The sequence below is a fragment of the Haliotis rufescens genome, unplaced genomic scaffold (assembly GCF_023055435.1).
Source record: "Haliotis rufescens isolate VD_foot unplaced genomic scaffold, xgHalRufe1.0.p SCAF_9, whole genome shotgun sequence".
NCBI lineage: Eukaryota > Metazoa > Mollusca > Gastropoda > Lepetellida > Haliotidae > Haliotis > Haliotis rufescens.
Window position 1 is genome coordinate 35,774,984 of NW_025964383.1, and position 18,927 is coordinate 35,793,910.

General features: G+C 40.1%; 1 protein-coding gene across 10 annotated transcripts in view; it reads left to right on the plus strand.

Annotated features, from left to right (window-relative positions):
* The window catches only part of LOC124147819, a 165,921-nt gene that overhangs the window by 42,120 nt on the left and 104,874 nt on the right, over nt 1–18,927 (plus strand). For 6 of the 10 annotated variants that reach the window (XM_046518607.2, XM_048391520.1, XM_048391516.1 and 3 more), the window contains 2 exons: nt 7,928–8,023; nt 18,669–18,709. The exons of 1 other annotated variant lie outside the window; for it this stretch is intronic. In XM_046518607.2, coding sequence (XP_046374563.2) covers nt 7,928–8,023; nt 18,669–18,709 — 137 coding nt within the window. The remainder of the gene's footprint in view (nt 1–7,927; nt 8,024–18,668; nt 18,710–18,927) is intronic. 3 more of the 10 variants (XM_048391522.1, XM_048391518.1, XM_046518611.2) reach the window with 1 other exon arrangement.

Below are 18,927 nucleotides of genomic sequence, written 5' to 3' on the forward strand. Positions count from 1 at the left end.
TAGATGCCGATGGGGTTGGGGAGGAGAAATAAGGGAGCTGGGTATGGTGGATGTTTGTTTGTTTATATGATTTTGATTTGGTAGGTTATTGTGTTTTTAGATGCGTTTTATTAGTTCCGTTTTTATTAAGAATACGCTTAAGGCCTTGAAGTTTTCTAGTTTATTTTGTGGGTTTAGTATTGCTTCTAGAGTTAGAGCCTTGTTTAGATTGAGGGTGGTTTGTAATGCGGTTCGATGTGTTAGGTAGTGTGTGCAGTGGATGAGTGCGTGTTCTGGGGTTTCTGGTTGTTTGCAGTGTGGGCAGTTACCTGTACATGTAGTGTGTGTGTTTTTTTTTTAGGTGGTTATTTAGGTTAGTGTGTCCTTTTCGGAGTTTAGTGATTACTCTATCGTTTTTTTTTGATGGATGGAGAATTTTTGGTTAGTGGTTTGCTGAGCACTTTTTTGATTTGGCTATTTGAGTTTAGATATAGGTTATGCCATTTTTTGTGATTTCTTTGTTTACACTTTTAATTTCTGATTTTGAGATGGGTAAGTTTAAGCTTATTTCTGGGATTTTGAGGGATAGTTTAGCTGCTTTATCGGCGTTTTCATTACCGTATATTCCTACGTGGGCGGGTATCCACAAGAAGGTTATTTGTTTGCCTGCCTCAGATAGGTCGTTGGAGCTTTTAAGTATTTGAGTATGAGTTTTGCTGTTGTTGGACCTACGGTTGAATTTTGTATAGCCATCTGCCGATCTTACTTGCGTCCCATTGGGCTTGCCATCTTTCTGCTAAGGAGGCCTTGATTTTGCTTTTTATCTCTAGTTTACTAAAGGGAATAGGCTGTATATCCGCTTTGTCTAGAGCTAGCTTCGCCAGTGAGTCTGCTTTTTCATTTCCATGAATATCTATGTGAGAGGGGATCCAACACAGCTCCACCTGTTGCCCTTGGTCCGATAGTTTTGTATATTCGTATAGAATATTGTTGACTGTATTTAGCCTGGAGTTTGAGTTTCTGCTACTGATGGCCTGAAGTGCACTTAGCGAGTCTGATAGGACGACTGTCTTTGCTTCCGGAAGTTCCGGTATGAGTTTGAGTGCATGATGAATTGCCTCCAATTCAGCCGTGAATACTGACTGACCATCAGGCAAGCGAACTGAATGTGCTTGGGGTTTGGAGCTGTGGATATGGATCCCGTAACCAGCACTGTTGTTGATAGGATTCTTGGATCCTTCAGTGTGTATATGGGCCCAGCTGTCCCAGGTAGTTTGAATTTTAGTGATAGCTACTGATCGTAGTAGGGTTGGGTTTTCTTTTTTAGTGACTTCTGATGTTAAAGCAGTGTCAACTTTGGGAGTTTTTAAAGTCCAGGGAGGGTGTAACCCTTTGTAGTGACTTTCTGGAGGCTGAATGTCATCACAATTGTGACTTCGAATGAGTTCACGTACTAATATCCCAGATGGCTTTAGTGAGGGATTTTTTCGAGCTAGGGCTTCATCTCGAGTGTTTTTGTCTTGCCATATCTTTTTAACCAAAGGGTTTGATGTTCGTCCCCAGAACGATAATATTGCCTGCTCTCTTCTTAGTTTCAATGGGAGTTCTCCCGTTTCTACTTGTAGTGCTTCTAGTGAGGTGCCTGTTGCTGCGCCTGTGGCCAGCATTAGGGCTTTGTATTCAATTTTGTATTCTGTCTAGGCGCCTCAAGACAGTATTTGATGCTGAATGAAAACCCCCACAACCATAGTCAATTTTTGATCTGATAAGAGATTTGTAGAGGTCCAGCTGAGTGGCTGGCGAGCGTGTGGCTAGAAGTCTAGCAGCGGTGTCCTTGGAGGAGTCTCTTGGTCAGCTTCTCTTCCTTGGGGTCGGGATTCTGGTAGAGACTCTTGGCAAGGAGGGCGGCGGTGTTGGCTATGAAATGTTCGGAGGATGGAGCGCAGTTACTTTGGAAGAAGTGGAACAAGTCTGTGAAGCTTGTTATGTCGTACTCTAACTCCCGTCCTCCGTTCTTGTGCACCATGGCGAACGGAACTCCTTTCTTGGCGTAGAGATGATCCATTTGGGTGGAGACGAGCTCCGCACGGAGTTCCGGGTGAGTCTTGTAGTGGTTGATCAGGATATCTGATTTTGACCTTAGGAGGGGGGGGGGGGGGGGGGGGGGGGGGGGAGGCTCGACCGGGGTGGTCTGGGTCTGTGCTTCGCTGAGGGATGTGGGCTGTGGCGCTGTGGGCTGTGGCGCTGTGGTCTGGGCGCTGGAGTCGTTTAGGGTTGGCTCCGTGGTCTGGGACTCTGTTGCCGTGGTGGTGGTGGTTGGTCGGGGGGGAAGGTTGAGGTGAGGGGATGTCTCTCCTCTTCCTCTTTTATCTACCGTGGCCGGTGCCCTCGGGCGAGCGGAAGGGTTCCTCCCCTCTGGATTCGAGGGGAGCGAGTTCCAACGCAGCTGCCGGGGAAGGCGGGGTGGTAGGGAGGGAAGCCTCTTTCTCCATGTTGAGGACTGGAGGAGGGGTCTTCTTTTCCCGTGGGGGCCTGTTCTTCTGCGCCGGGCGGGGTGCAGGATGAGCTGGGGCCGGGGTGAGTACCACCTGAGGCCTTGGTCTTGGCCAGAGCCTTGACCAGAGGCCTCTTCCTTTGACCTAGGTCAAGAGCGTGGAGGAGTTAGACTTGTAAGAAGTCTTGAGGGAGTAGTCCCCAACCCGAAAGGCCAGCAAGGGCTCTAGGATGGAGACAAGTTCCCTCGGGAGTGACAAGGCGATGTCTCTCATTATGGCTAATGGGCCGGTGAGTGTGGCAGTGAGAGTGATGTCCTTGATATTGGGCGGGTGGCTGGTTAAACGACTATATTATTAGTGAGTATGGATATGGCAGAGTTTGGGGCGCGGACGTCGTAGGGGACAATCCGCGCTGGGAATTTGGAGCGCGGGCGTCATAGTAGACAATCCGCACTGAGATTTTGGAGCGCGGACGTCGTAGAAGACAGTCCGCGCTGAGAATTTGGATCCCGATCCGAATCTGAAGTATTGCTGAGTAGAGGGAGATTTATTTACATAGAGAATTTGATTGGGATGGACTAAATTTTTGCTGATAAAATTGTTTCTTTAAGGAAAGTGGCTATTTGCAGGTAGGTGGCTGGGGGGTTGTTTGGTTTGAATAACATGGTGACGTTGTTTTTGTAGTTGGGCGGAAGAGAGTTGTATAGTGCTTGTTGTTGTTGTTTATATTTTCTACATGTGTTGAATATGTGGTTTATGTCTTCAGTGGTGTTACAGTGGATGCAGTTAGGGTTTGGATGTCTGTTTTGTTTATGGAGTGTTTCGTTTAAATTTGTTTGATTACTTTGTATTCTGTTTATAATTTTATCTGCTAATATGGAGTTTGTGTAGTTCTTGCACTTAGTAATTAGGGTGGTAAACAGTGTTTTAATCCATTGTGATTTGCATTTTTGTATGTTGTTATGGAAGCTTTGTTGTCTTATAGTGTGTTTTATTAATGTTTTTGTTTCGGCTTTGCTTGTATGGAATTGTATTGTGGGTGATTGGTCGATTGTTGTTGTTTTTGCTGTTTGGTCTGCGATTTCATTGCCTGGTATGCCTGTTTGGCTGGGTATCCATACTAGTGCTATTGTTTTGTTTGCCATATTAAGTTTTGAGTGAATATTTACTATTTGTTTGATAAGGTCGGGTCTGGTTTTTGAGTGTTTGTCTGCAATTTGTTTTATTGAATTTAGTGAGTCAGAGATAATGATGATTTTGTTGTGGTTTGTTGTTTCGGCTTGATGGTATGCTTGGAGTATGGCTAGTAATTCTGCTGTATTTGTAAGGGAATAGTTTGAGTAGTGGTATTTTTTGGTGACTGGTGTAGGCTGTGTTGTATGGATCCCCAGCCCTGTTTTGTTGTTGTTTGTATTATATGATGCATCTGTATAGATGTGTGTGTGTTCCGGCCAGTTATCTTGGATGTAGTTTAGTGATATTGTGCCTTTTACTATATTTGTGAGTTTGTTATGTTTTCTGAATGTTATGGTTAAGGATGTGTCTGTTTCGGGGGGGATCAAGGATGTATGAATTGTTTGGGGGTGTGCGAGTTATATGTTCTAGATTGTAGGTTTTGATGAGGTTGTGAAGGTGGGTAATGAAGGGGGCTTTGTTTTTGTTGTTTTTGAATTTTTTGATGGTGGCTGGTCTAGAGTTTTGGTATTTCAGTGTTATTTCTTTGTATATGGGGTTTTGTTGGGCCCCAGCCCAGTAGTTAAGTATTGATTGGTGACGTTTAAGTTGTATTGATGTGATGCCTGTGAGGATTTGTAGTGTGTTAAGGGAGGTGCCATTTCTGGTCCCCAGGGCTATCTTGAGGGCTTTATATTGGATTGAGTTAAGCTTTTTTTCCAGGTTTTCTGTTAAGGAATGGAAGACCGGAGCGGCATAGTCTATTTTGGCTTGAATAAGTGTTTTGTATATATTTATGAGTGTTTGTTTGTCAGCTCCCCAGTGAGAGCCGCTGATGGCTCTCATTAGGTTGATGTGTTTTTGACAGGAATTGACCACGTTATTAATGTGGGGAGCCCATGTCAGGTGTTGGTCAAATGTGACTCCTAGAAATTTTGTATCTTCTGAAATTTGATAGCTTCTTTATTAAGTGTGAGTTTGGGTGATAAATTTGGCATGAAGGGTTTTGTGAATACTATGCTGATGGTTTTTTTGGTATTAATTTTGAACCCCCATTGGGAAGCCCAGTGCTCTAGGTCCGAAAGGGTTGGTTTAATTCTTTTTTCGATTTTTTTTATTGATGTTGATGACGTCCACAATGAGATATCGTCGGCGAATTTTGCTGTAGTTATGTTTTTAGGTAGATTTGGGAAAATGGGGGGGGGGGGGGGGGGGGGGGGGGCATTTTCTAGTTGGTGGGGTTCTGATAGTGTGTTGTTTGATTTTACTGTTATGTTTCTGTTAGTTAAGAAAGAGTGAATGAAATTTAAAATTCTTCCATCAATGGCTTTGTCTAGTATTTTTGAATTAGGCCTTGTTGCCAAACCATGTCAAATGCTTTAGAAAAATCAATAAAAATGGCCACAGTGTATTGTTTTTGTATTTGGGCTGTCTTAACATCATGTTCTAGATTTAAAATATGGTCTAAAGTCTGTCTATTGGCTGTGAAGCCGCTCTGGTCCTCTTTAATAAGGCCATTGTTTTGGATTTTATGCTTTAGTCTGTTATTAATTATTGATTCCATGATTTTAGATAAATGTAATGTGAGTGAGATGGGGCGATAAGAGTCTGGGTCATTTGGGGGTTTCCCTGGTTTCAGAACTGGCACCACCAGTGCATTTTTCCAGGTTTTCGGGAGGTAGCCAGAGGTCCAAATTTGGTTGTAAAGTTGCAGTAATAATTTTTGAATTTTGATGGGGATATGATTGAGAATTTTGTAACTGATGTTGTCTAATCCAGTGGCTGGGGCTGTGTTTTTGTTTTTTATTGCAGTTTGCTGTGTGTATGTATTCCATTATATCTTCCTGTGTGTCCATGTGATCTATGTATATAACCCCTTGTATTGATGTAAGCCATTTTGGAGTTTGCCATGTGATGTTTAGACCGTCTATGTGTGGGCGTAAGTCCTGGGAAATGGGTATCTGAATGTATGGGTGTTGTGAAAATGGAGTCTGTATGAATGAATAACTTGTGAACTGAACCAACGAACGAACTTATACCTATATACTTACTTACTTACTTACTTTGGAGATTTAACGTGCGCTTTCCGACTGATGCGTATTTCGCACACGGGCCCGGCCAGGCCATTTAATGTGTTTCCGAAAGGGGCGAAAGTGGTCTGTGCAACCCAAGAGGGGGGTTTAGGGGTTGCTTATATAGAATTTGGGAATTTTGAGATTTGGAATAGATGCCGATGGGGTTGGGGAGGAGAAATAAGGGAGCTGGGTATGGCGGATGTTTGTTTGTTTATATGATTTTGATTTGGTAGGTTATTGTGTTTTTAGATGCGTTTTATTAGTTCCGTTTTTATTAAGAATACGCTTAAGGCCTTGAAGTTTTCTAGTTTATTTTGTGGGTTTAGTATTGCTTCTAGAGTTAGAGCCTTGTTTAGATTGAGGGTGGTTTGTAATGCGGTTCGATGTGTTAGGTAGTGTGTGCAGTGGATGAGTGCGTGTTCTGGGGTTTCTGGTTGTTTGCAGTGTGGGCAGTTACCTGTACATGTAGTGTGTGTGTTTTTTTTTTAGGTGGTTATTTAGGTTAGTGTGTCCTTTTCGGAGTTTAGTGATTACTCTATCGTTTTTTTTTGATGGATGGAGAATTTTTGGTTAGTGGTTTGCTGAGCACTTTTTTGATTTGGCTATTTGAGTTTAGATATAGGTTATGCCATTTTTTGTGATTTCTTTGTTTACACTTTTAATTTCTGATTTTGAGATGGGTAAGTTTAAGCTTATTTCTGGGATTTTGAGGGATAGTTTAGCTGCTTTATCGGCGTTTTCATTACCGTATATTCCTACGTGGGCGGGTATCCACAAGAAGGTTATTTGTTTGCCTGCCTCAGATAGGTCGTTGGAGCTTTTAAGTATTTGATTTATGAATTTAGGTCGGTTTTTGGTATTTTTGTTTTGGAGGGCTTGCAGTCCACTTAGGGAGTCGGTAAGTATTAGGATTTTTTTTGGTGGTTTTTGGATTCTATACTATATACTTACTTACTTACTTTGGAGATTTAACGTGCGCTTTCCGACTGATGCGTATTTCGCACACGGGCCCGGCCAGGCCATTTAATGTGTTTCCGAAAGGGGCAAAGGTGGTCTGTGCAACCCAAGAGGGGGGTTTTAGGGGTTGCTTATATAGAATTTGGGAATTTTGAGATTTGGAATAGATGCCGATGGGATTGGGGAGGAGAACTAAGGGAGCTGGGTATGGTGGATGTTTGTTTGTTTATATGATTTTGATTTGGTAGGTTATTGTGTTTTTAGATGCGTTTTATTAGTTCCGTTTTTATTAAGAATACGCCTAAGGCCTTGAAGTTTTCTAGTTTATTTTGTGGGTTTAGTATTGCTTCTAGATTTAGAGCCTTGTTTAGATTGAGGGGGGTTTGTAATGCGGTTCGATGTGTTAGGTAGTGTGTGCAGTGGATGAGTGCGTGTTCTGGTGTTTCTGGTTGTTTGCAGTGTGGGCAGTTACCTGTAGTGTGTTTTTTAAAATTTTTTAGGTTGTTATTTAGGTTGGTGTGTCCTGTTTGGAGTTTAGTGATTACTCTGTCGATTTTTTTGGATGGATGGAGAATTTTTGGTTTGGTTAGTGGTTTGCTGAGCACTTTTTTGATTTGGCTATTTGAGTTTAGATATAGGTTATGCCATTTTTGTGTGATTTTTTGCTTGTTTACACTTTTAATTTCTGATTTTGAGATGGGTAAGTTTAAGCTTATTTCTGGGATTTTGAGGGATAGTTTAGCTGCTTTATCGGCGTTTTCATTACCGTATATTCCTACGTGGGCGGGGATCCACAAGAAGGTTATTTGTTTGCCTGCCTCAGATAGGTCGTTGGAGCTTTTAAGTATTTGATTTATGAATTTAGGTCGGTTTTTGGTATTTTTGTTTTGGAGGGCTTGCAGTCCACTTAGGGAGTCGGTAAGTATTAGGATTTTTTTTGTGGTTTTTGGATTTTTGATTATGGAGGGCTGAGGCCATGCCCATTAGTTCTGCCGTGAATATTGATTGGTTGTTTGGGAGTCGGAAGGATTGTGTGGTTTTAGTTGGTTGTGTGGTATGGACTCCGAAACCTGTGTGTTTGGAGGTCGGATCTGAGGATCCGTCCGTGTAAATGTGACACCAATTTGGCCAATTTTCGTGTATGTATGCTAGTGTGGTAGTTTTAGCTATGTTTGGGTCGGTTTGTTTATTTATTTGGCTAGCTAGTGTTGTGTCTATTTTGGGTATTTTAAGTTTAGTATACTTCAGTTGCAGTTTATACCCCAACCCAACACATCTCTAGCCTCAAAGCCTCCCAAGCCAGCACAGCTTCGCCTAATAGCCAGCCCAATGAGAACTTCAAAGGTAATTATAAAAACACTCATCCATTGTTCTACACCAAGCGAACTCCATACAAACAACACTCATACCCAAGCCACCTCTTAAATAGGTATAAGCCTTAAAACCCTCTAAAAACACAACACAAAAACCGCAAACCAACACCCTTAATACCCAAGCCCTCCTCAACCTCCTAAACACAACTCACCCAGTTAAAACAACAAACTCCACTCAAAACAACTCACCTCCCCAAAACACCACTCTCCACTTCCACTCCATTACCACTCACCACAACTCACGCTCTTAAACACTCAAACAACAACACCCAAACAAACATGACTGACACCCGCAGTGTCACAGTCGCAGACATCCCAGCTCCTGACTCACCCACGCCTGCGGAAGCGCACAACACACTTCCGAGAGGTCACTCGAAAACATCGTCCCGTACGAGTATGGCGAAAACACGAAACACACCACCCCCACCAAGCCATCCATCTCGCCACCTCAAAACACCAACCCGAAAAAACACAAACTCGACACCTCCATCGCCCTTACCCTCCTCGGCTGCCTTCCTCACCACCTTCACCCTCTACTTCTTCTCCACAGGTTCAGGCACCTCACTCACACATGAAATTTCAATACACAAAATAGGACTCTGGTTCAAACGAGAAAAGATAAACTACAGCAACCTTAAAAAAGCCAACAAAGGATACCAAATAATTTTCCCTAACCAAGAATCCCACAATGAAGCCAATAAATTAACTCAAATATTCCACGTTACCGTAATCAAACAAATACCAAAATTGGCAGCAATACACACGAGGCGTAATTAGAGTCAATCCAAGAGAAACAATTTAGAACTCTCCCTAGAAGCAAACATAAACCAAGACCTAAACTCTCAACCTCAAATCTCAAGTACCCGCAGAATCACCTCAACTAGAAACTGAAAAACGGTTCCAACCTCAATTGTAATCATGGGATAACGAGTAATATTAAACTTTTTGCTGATGATACATCTTTATTTCTAACTATTGAAGATCCCGAATCCACAGCAGCTATATTGAATAGTGATTTAGAATGTATATCAAACTGGGCAAGTAAATGGCAGGTGAAATTTAGTCCTTCCAAAACGGAAGCCATGTTATTTTCTATTAAAATTAATCCTAGTCCTAAATTACCTCTGCGAATGAATGATATTCTAATACCCGAAGTAAGTGATCATAAACATCTAGGCACAAACACATTGAATATATTGTACGTAAAGTGAGCCCATTAATTAATTGTTTGCGTAGCCTGAAATACCGTCTAAATCGAAGAACGCTCGAAACCATGTACAAATCTTTTATTTTACCTATTTTGATTATTGTGATAATATTTGGGATAATTGTAATAATGAACAAGTAAAACTATTAGAAAATTTACACTTGGATGCTCTACGAACAATATTTGGAGCAGTACGAGGAACCAGTCACAAAAAACTTTATTGGGAAACGGGTTTATGCTCACTGTCCGAAAGACGACATTACCATAAATTATGTATATTTTACAAAATGGTCAATGGGCTAACTCCTAAATATCTATCTTTATGGGTCCCACCTAATATATCCAGCATAACTGGATATAACCTTCGTACTTCTAATGACTTCCAGACCAGTGCAGGACGCTTATCCCAGTATAATCGATCTTTTTTGTCATCTGTTATACAAGCTTGGAATGCACTTGATATTAATATTAGAAATGTAGATTCCTTATCTCGGTTTAAGCAATTAATTTCTAGAGAAACTAAGCTTACTTCAAATTTTACATCTTTTGCTAGTTATGGCCAGCGGCAATGTCAGGTGATTTTATCTAGATTTAGGCTAGGTTGTAGTGATTTAAAATCACATTTATTTGACAGATTTCTGATTGATAATCCCATCTGTCCATCTGGCCTAAATAGAGAAGATGCTTTCCACTTTTTTCTATCCACGCTATGCCAAGTTTAGAATTGATAAATACTTTTTTGTTAACCAGCTCAGCATACATACTATACATACAGGGCAATGAAGATTCATCTTCCTCAGACAATGAACACATTATAAAATCAGTTCACAATTACTTTATTGAAACAAACCGCTTAACGTAAGTTATGTGTCAACTTAAGAATATAAAATGCATTTGGTATCTTGCTTTCCATTTTATTTCATGTTGTGTCACTCATTAATGTCTGCTCTATAGACTTCATTACAATCTACATGTATAATGTACAATATTAGGAGAAGCATTAATATAGGCCTTTTTGGCCTGTTTGCTAATCCTTTTTCCATTTTGTAATGCTATGTAATGTAAAATCTGAACATTAATGGAAATAAAATACTGTTTAAATCAATTGTAATCATAAACTTAAAAAAACCCGCTAAATTTCCCGAAGCCCCTAAACACATATGTTTCGGAGCCCACACTAACTTAGAAGTCAAACCCAACATAAAACAGGTCAAACAATGTTCCAACTGCCTCAAATATAATCACACTGCCTCCCAATGCACATTTAAAAATAAAAAAATAAATGTAAAAAATGCGCACAAACAGACTGCCCAGGCACATGCTCACCCTGGTGCATCTACTGCAAGTTCTTTAAGCACACCTCACTATCAAACCAATGCCCTCACAGATACACCCCCTCCCAGCAGGCCAACAAACACATAAACATAGAAACGGCCAAAATCCAAACACGAAAATTTGCATCACCCGCATCCAAACCACATCTCCCTACACCGCACCCAAACACCATCCCTCAAACAAACACCACACCCATAACCGACAGCTCCGGCTGGGGCCCCTACCGAGAAACCGCACCCACCTCACACACACATGCAGCCACACAACCACCCACCAACTCTCCCATACCTCACATAGCCACAACATCAACACCCGCATGCAAAACAAACCACAAAACGACTACCACAACACAACCCTTATCCAAACACTCTACAGCCCACATGGCAACAACACTCCCCCACAAGCAAGCACAACAAAAAAACACAAACGCTAAGGAGTCCACAGCTACACCCAACCCTCAAGCACAAACACAACCCTCCATATAAATATTTCATTCAGAAACATGTACATGTATCAGACTTGGAGTAAATTTCCCATACTTAATACACCTAAATAAATTTAATCCACTCTCTCAGTTGCTCGATTTTCGAAAAGCTGCTAAGAGTTAATTCAGCTCATCCTTGTTTGCCAACAGGCAATGGCTGAACGTCTGGTTTTTTTAAATAGAAATATAAGAACATTATGTATTAAGTTTGTGTAGCAGCAGTGAGCACTTAGATATGATGATGATGATGTCAAGAGGTTGCTCAAAACATAAAAGTAACATTTCAATAAAGCTTTGGCCATACACAGATATCAGGTACTTTCCTTAATTCATACATCTTATCTCGCATATTTGCATTTGTACATACAGTCCTTGTCTGGAGCCATGTAGCGGAAATAATTTCCCAGGGAAAGTAGTTTCACTTTAATAGCCATAGCCATCCATTGAAAAGCAGTGAGAAAATCCTCATATTGACATAATATTGAACAGATCCTGTGAAGTCTGGTTACCACAAAACAGATTTCATTTATTATGTGATACCATATATATGTAGATTATATCACGGTAAACCAAAAGTGCAAATAAACGTTTGTCATTAATAGTTCAAATACAAAGGTAGGTGCATATTACAAACACTTGTATGTAAAAAATAGCAGGAAAGTATTGGGGACAAGTAGTTTTATGTACAATTACATTGCTTGTAAACATAGGAAAGGGACAATGATAAACTGGAATAATATACCCTCCATACCGCGAGCCACCCCTATTGAAACCCAAACAGCTAAATCTAACTTAACCGATGACGAAGAGTTCTCCACAACTGAAGAAACAATCGAAACTACTCCAACTAAAACAAATGAAACTACCTTCTCAGCCCCTAAAAGAAACAAAAAACTAAACCGCAAAAAAACCCAATTAACCAACATCAAAAACCTAAATAGTCTCACTTTACTCCTAGCCTACATGCATAGTCAAAACTCACCTAAAGCTAGCATGAAATCCTTCCACAAACTAACATTCAATCTAAACTTAACCAACTTCCCCTTCTTCCTCTTTAACCTCCACCTAAAAGAAGTCACCAAGTAAAACAAAACTAAAACAAAATTACCAACCACCCGACCCCAATAATGGAAGGACTAAATATTTTTCAGTGGAACGCCAACGGACCTACCTCCCACGGCCATGAACTAAAAACTAAATTTAAACGAGATAAAGGACCACATATTGCTTGTATTCAGGAAACTAAATTCTCCAAAAAATCCAAATTCACACTACCAAACTATAACTTAGTTAGAACTGATCGAGCCAAACCCAAAACAGGTAGAGCCGCAGGAGGACTAATAATATATATCAGGGAAGATATAAACTACGAAGAAATAAAGATAGACACGCCAAACCTAGAAGCAAACGGCATTCAAATCACATTAAATAACAAAAAATAAACATCATTAATATATACCACTGGGTAGAACAAAAAATCCAATCTGAGGATCTAAATAAGCTACTCAAGATAAGCAATAAATCCACTATATTCCTAGGAGACCTAAACGCTCACCATCCTACCTGGAGCATAGATGATAAAATGGATAATCATGGCAAACTAATTTCCGAATGGATAGAAACTAACGACCTAGTACTCCTAAATAGCAACCAACCCACGAGATACGATAAGGGTAACCAAAAAATGTCGGCTATCGACCTAACTATATGCACCGCAGATCTAGCCCAAAGTACTCAATGGGAAGTACACGATGTCCCACTTCCCCATAAACAAAACCACAGGTGATACAAACGTACCAATCCAAACAGAAAATCAAGAACCAAAATTCCGTTATAACCAAGCTAACTGGGACCAATTTCAAGAGATCTGCAATCAGGCTAACTTAAACGATATAGGAAATAATGATCCAGAAATCTGATTTAAACAGTATTTTATTTCCATTAATGTTCAGATTTTACATTACATAGCATTAGAAATTGGAAAAAGGTTTAGCCCCAATAACCACATAATAACCCCCTCCCCCAATCTTGCTGGAGAACAGTTTTATGTGTGCAATCAATCTTGTATGTCCATCAAAAATAAGATAGCACGCAAACATGATATTAAATATATGCTTATAAATATTTCATTCAGAAACATGTACATGTATCAGACTTGGAGTAAATTTCCCATACTTAATACACCTAAATAAATTTAATCCACTCTCTCAGTTGCTCGATTTTCGAAAAGCTGCTAAGAGTTAATTCAGCTCATCCTTGTTTGCCAACAGGCAATGGCTGAACGTCTGGTTTTTTTAAATAGAAATATAAGAACATTATGTATTAAGTTTGTGTAGCAGCAGTGAGCACTTAGATATGATGATGATGATGTCAAGAGGTTGCTCAAAACATAAAAGTAACATTTCAATAAAGCTTTGGCCATACACAGATATCAGGTACTTTCCTTAATTCATACATCTTATCTCGCATATTTGCATTTGTACATACAGTCCTTGTCTGGAGCCATGTAGCAGAAATAATTTCCCAGGGAAAGTAGTTTCACTTTAATAGCCATAGCCATCCATTGAAAAGCAGTGAGAAAATCCTCATATTGACATAATATTGAACAGATCCTGTGAAGTCTGGTTACCACAAAACAGATTTCATTTATTATGTGATACCATATATGTGTAGATTATATCACGGTAAACCAAAAGTGCAAATAAACGTTTGTCATTAATAGTTCAAATACAAAGGTAGGTGCATATTACAAACACTTGTATGTAAAAAATAGCAGGAAAGTATTGGGGACAAGTAGTTTTATGTACAATTACATTGCTTGTAAACATAGGAAAGGGACAATGATAAACTGGAATAATATATCTTTAGTTCGAATACATCAAATTTGAAACAAGGCTCTAGATGTTTTTTTCTACAATGGATAATGGATAATCCTGAAAAATCTGTACTGCAGTATCTATTTTTCCTCATCAAAGTTTTGCCATTAATTTGAATTTTGATTGTCTTGTGATATATATTTAGCATCAATTACCTTTGAAATAGTACTTTAAAAAAAATAAAATTTATGCAGTATTTCATGATAAATTTCAAACAATTTTTCATTTCAACTGTTTGGTGATCGAAAACCGAACTCAGCAGTGTAGCTCCTCATCGATCAATAGGAATGTTAGCTAGACCGCATGACATGCACACGCATTGCTGAAAGTGTCCGAAAGCCTCGTTATGAATTTCATGAGGACACTGCTTTTTATGCTGACAGCAATCACCAAATTGACTTGTAAATTCGAGTTTGTAATTAATTTCCTAACCTAATCCATCCCCACTCTTAACAAATACGACTGCGACAATGACAAATGAAGCAATGTTCATTCAAAAATACTAATGTAATTGTTTGGCTATTCATATTTTGCTTGCCGCTGTCATCCTCTCACCCCGAGATTGCGACTCGTGGGTTGTACATCGTAGAATCTACATGATAATAAAACACATCTTATCATGTTTTGACATTTGTGTGGCCGATGTAGTTTTTTGTATATATACTGAACCAAATTAAAAACTTTACAATCCGAAAATTTTAACATTTTGACCAGTAATGATTGTGGGCCCTTATTGTGTATTTAAACAGTAATGGCCACGTATTGTCTTCAGGTAACACCCGTTTTTGTGCAGGTGAATCGATCACAATCATGTGCACAGCACTATAGTGGCAAAAGTGTTTTTTCACGTGCAACTGGTCACGTGGCCATAACACCCCACATGTGTTCAGCCATACTTTTTAGCAGTCATTAACAAAAAAAGAAAAACACAAGAAAACAAAAGTCTTTACGGCCATTTGTCATGCCACGCCTTTCAAATGTGCAACGTGAACGTGCCATCGGCATGTTGCAGACGGGAACGTCCGTAGCTGAAGTCGCAAGGACGATGGGTTGTAGTCGACGGACTGTTTATGATTTACAACGGCCTGTAAACAGTTCACTTAATTAACTAATCTCCGCAAAATACAAGTACAAGTACACACACACACACACGCACGCACGCACGCACGCACACACGCACACAAACACACACGTACACACACACTTCCATTGTCCATAAATTGTCCATTGTCAATTAGGGAGCATTAAGAAGATTGGGGCGCGGGTATTATAGTCTGTCCCTGACCGTCCAATCTAACACAAAAACATAATTCGAAGAATGTTGACATTTTCAGAAAAAAACATGGCCATACAAATTAATTTATTATAATGTTATCAGCGTGTTAAGTATAATGCACAGTATATTGTGGAGCGACCTTATGACCTTTCATGCATGCAACAATAGAGGTCACGGGCGACCTTGTCATCTCAGCCCTCCATTGGGCACGCCAGATACGTATGATTGTGGGTTCGAATCACGGTTCCAAAAGGTTGTGTATTTATCTTCATCAGCACCATACTCGTGCTCGTGGATTTCACTGAAGCAGTAAAAACCTGAGGCCTTCATCACTTTGTGAAAAGCTTTACTCAAATATCAAGCTGACAAGCCGTGGTATATCAGTTGAAATACTGTTCCAAGCGGCGTTAAACACAACGCATTCACTGACTCACCAACAGTGGAGATATAGTTCCTTTTCATTGTCATTTACTTGCAATTAAAACACACCTGTGACATCATTCTATTGTTTTAGCTCTCCAATATTTTGTGGGGGAATGGAGAGTTGATTGTGTTCTCTGCCACTGTTGCACGTGCTCCGTCACGAGGTTATCTTTACAATGTATGTTTTATGACGAAGGGAACAGGGTTTTGGCTGTGTCTGGGCGGAAGTCCTGGGAAATGGGTATCTGAATGTATGGGTGTTGTGAAAATGGAGTCTGTATGAGGGGACGTGGGTGTAGGGGTTGTGGATGTCAGTTTGGGTAGATGACAACAATGAATGGGTGATATAACACTGGGTGGTGAATAAACAATAGATAAGATACACTAGTAAGTGAGAAGTTAAGCTTATATAATCAATAAAAATATAATGTGAGACTATAAGTAAATTAGAGGGGAGAGGGAGATAGAAAAGGAGACTTAGCGACTCGTGAGATGAGACCCGTATTGTCCGTGGGGTGGCTCTTTGGGGTGAGGCGTTCGGCAAGATGGCTGCCGGCTTGGTAAGTGTCCGACCCCACTGGATTTTGGTTTGTTCGAGATCCCAGTAGAGATGGAAGTGAGATAGATATACTCTATGAACTCTATATACTCTATTTAGTAATCCGCTGCATGTTAGCGATGCTTCCTCCAACAAGGACAATGAATGAATAACTTGTGAACTGAACCAACGAACGAACTTATACCTATATACTTACTTACTTACTTGGGAGATTTAACGTGCGCTTTCCGACTGATGCGTATTTCGCACACGGGCCCGGCCAGGCCATTTAATGTGTTTCCGAAAGGGGCGAAAGTGGTCTGTGCAACCCAAGAGGGGGGTTTAGGGGTTGCTTATATAGAATTTGGGAATTTTAAGATTTGGAATAGATGCCGATGGGGTGGGGGAGGAGAAATAAGGGAGCTGGGTATGGTGGATGTTTGTTTGTTTATATGATTTTGATTTGGTAGGTTATTGTGTTTTTAGATGCGTTTTATTAGTTCCGTTTTTATTAAGAATACGCCTAGGGCCTTGAAGTTTTCTAGTTTATTTTGTGGGTTTAGTATTGCTTCTAGAGTGAGAGCCTTGTTTAGATTGAGGTTGGTTTGTAATGCGGTTCGATGTGTTAGGTAGTGTGTGCAGTGGATGAGTGCGTGTTCTGGGGTTTCTGGTTGTTTGCAGTGTGGGCAGTTACCTGTAGTGTGTGTGTGTGTGTTTTTTTAGGTGGTTATTTAGGTTAGTGTGTCCTTTTTGGAGTTTAGTGATTACTCTGTCGATTTATTTTGATGGATGGAGAATTTTTGGTTAGTGGTTTGCTGAGCATTTTTTTGATTTGGCTATTTGAGTTTAGATATAGGTTATGCCATTTTTTGTGATTTTTTGCTTGTTTACACTTTTAATTTCTGATTTTGAGATGGGTAAGTTTAAGCTTATTTCTGGGATTTTGAGGGATAGTTTAGCTGCTTTATCGGCGTTTTCATTACCGTATATTCCTACGTGGGCGGGTATCCACAAGAAGGTTATTTGTTTGCCTGCCTCAGATAGGTCGTTGGAGCTTTTAAGTATTTGATTTATGAATCAGTCCGCTTATCTTTACAATGTATGTTTTATGACTCTTTATAATGTTTTGTCAAGTGTAAGAGTAGTGATGTGTTTTAAGTAGGGGAATATCCTCGTAACTCTCAATTCCTTAACAATAATGGGCCTCGGCCCCAGCGGGACCCCTGCTCCATTATTTTAAAGGGATGGAGAATTACTCAGACATTCCCCTCTACATAAAAGTGACAAAGTCTTTTCAATTCGTTCATAAGAAATCTTAGTGTACGAGTCGAGTCGAGTCGAGTGTACGATTCCGGCCACATAATGAACACATGTTTTGTGAATCACTATCACATAGTGAAGACACTAGGTGTTCGCGAAACGTTAAGCCCCACCCGTCACAAACAATTGCAAAGGCAAGTCAATTGTTTATCTGACAAAACAAGGGGATATATAGTACAAGTTAAAATAGGTTATTGCATCATTTTCGTCACTGATATCTCAAATTTGGAAATCTCTTTCAAATGTTCACAATAAACCTTTTTTAAAGTTTTACTGAGGCCATGAATGGGTGAGTGCGTGAGTGTGGTCTTGCGCCGTTTTTAGCAATATTCCAGCAATATTACGGCGGGGGACACCAGAAATGGGCTTCACACATTGTACCCATGTCGGGAATCGAACCCGGGTCTTCGGGGTGACGAGCGAACGCTTTAACGACTAGACTACCCGACCGCCCCGAGGCCATTAATGGTGTAACATTGATTAAACAACTTCTCAGCAAAAGTTGTGTGACTTTGACTTTGAAATCTTGGTAGAAAGGGCATGCTTGATTGTATCTCAAAAGTTGTGAAATGTAGACACCAAAGGCTGGAGCTGCACATTCAGTGAATGTTGACGATTGAAAAGCTGAAGTCATCCCTCTTGTCAATCACCTGTTAAGTATATTTTGTCGGATGATAAACTTGCCTGACCCCCAACCTGTCACTAAAACCACCTCATCACCTCAACTCAACCCAAACTAAAGCAAACGGTTGAACTGGTCACTGAAGCAACGACATTCTGGGGCATTGCGAGGATATTTTCTTATGTGGACGAGATTATGTATGTAACTGCGAGAAGGAACTTATCTGTTACTTAATGTGAGACAGTGTATAGTGTTACTATCCTAGCGTGTTTCGTCATTATCAATCAACATGCGTTTTGTATGCTCTATTCTTGTATTTGAATAAAATATGGCGGTCAATTTGCTTGAACAGTTGCATGGTTCTACTTGGAACGTCACCAAATGCCACTTTAGTACAAACCACACTATCCATAGAATCCTCAACCATACAGAAATTTAAAAATTCTAAGTGCCATAATTTACTGATTACTGTTGATTACAGTATTTGTGCAGTTCAGTTCCTACAGTTAATGTTTTGTACATCACCTTTCTTCAGCGACAGTTTGGTTGAAAAGATCGGAGTTCCTGAACTCAACGGTAAGTGCAAAGTACAAAAACACATTATGATTATAAGTCTTGTGTTTATTCTCACGTTATTATCAAGTTTTGTTTTTGTTGTTGTTGTTTATTTGCCGTTTAACGCCGTAGTCAGCAATATTCAAGCTATTTGAAGGCGGTCTGTAAATAATCGAGTCTGGACCAGACAATCCAGTGATTGACGACATGCACATCGATCCATCGCAATTGTGTTACGA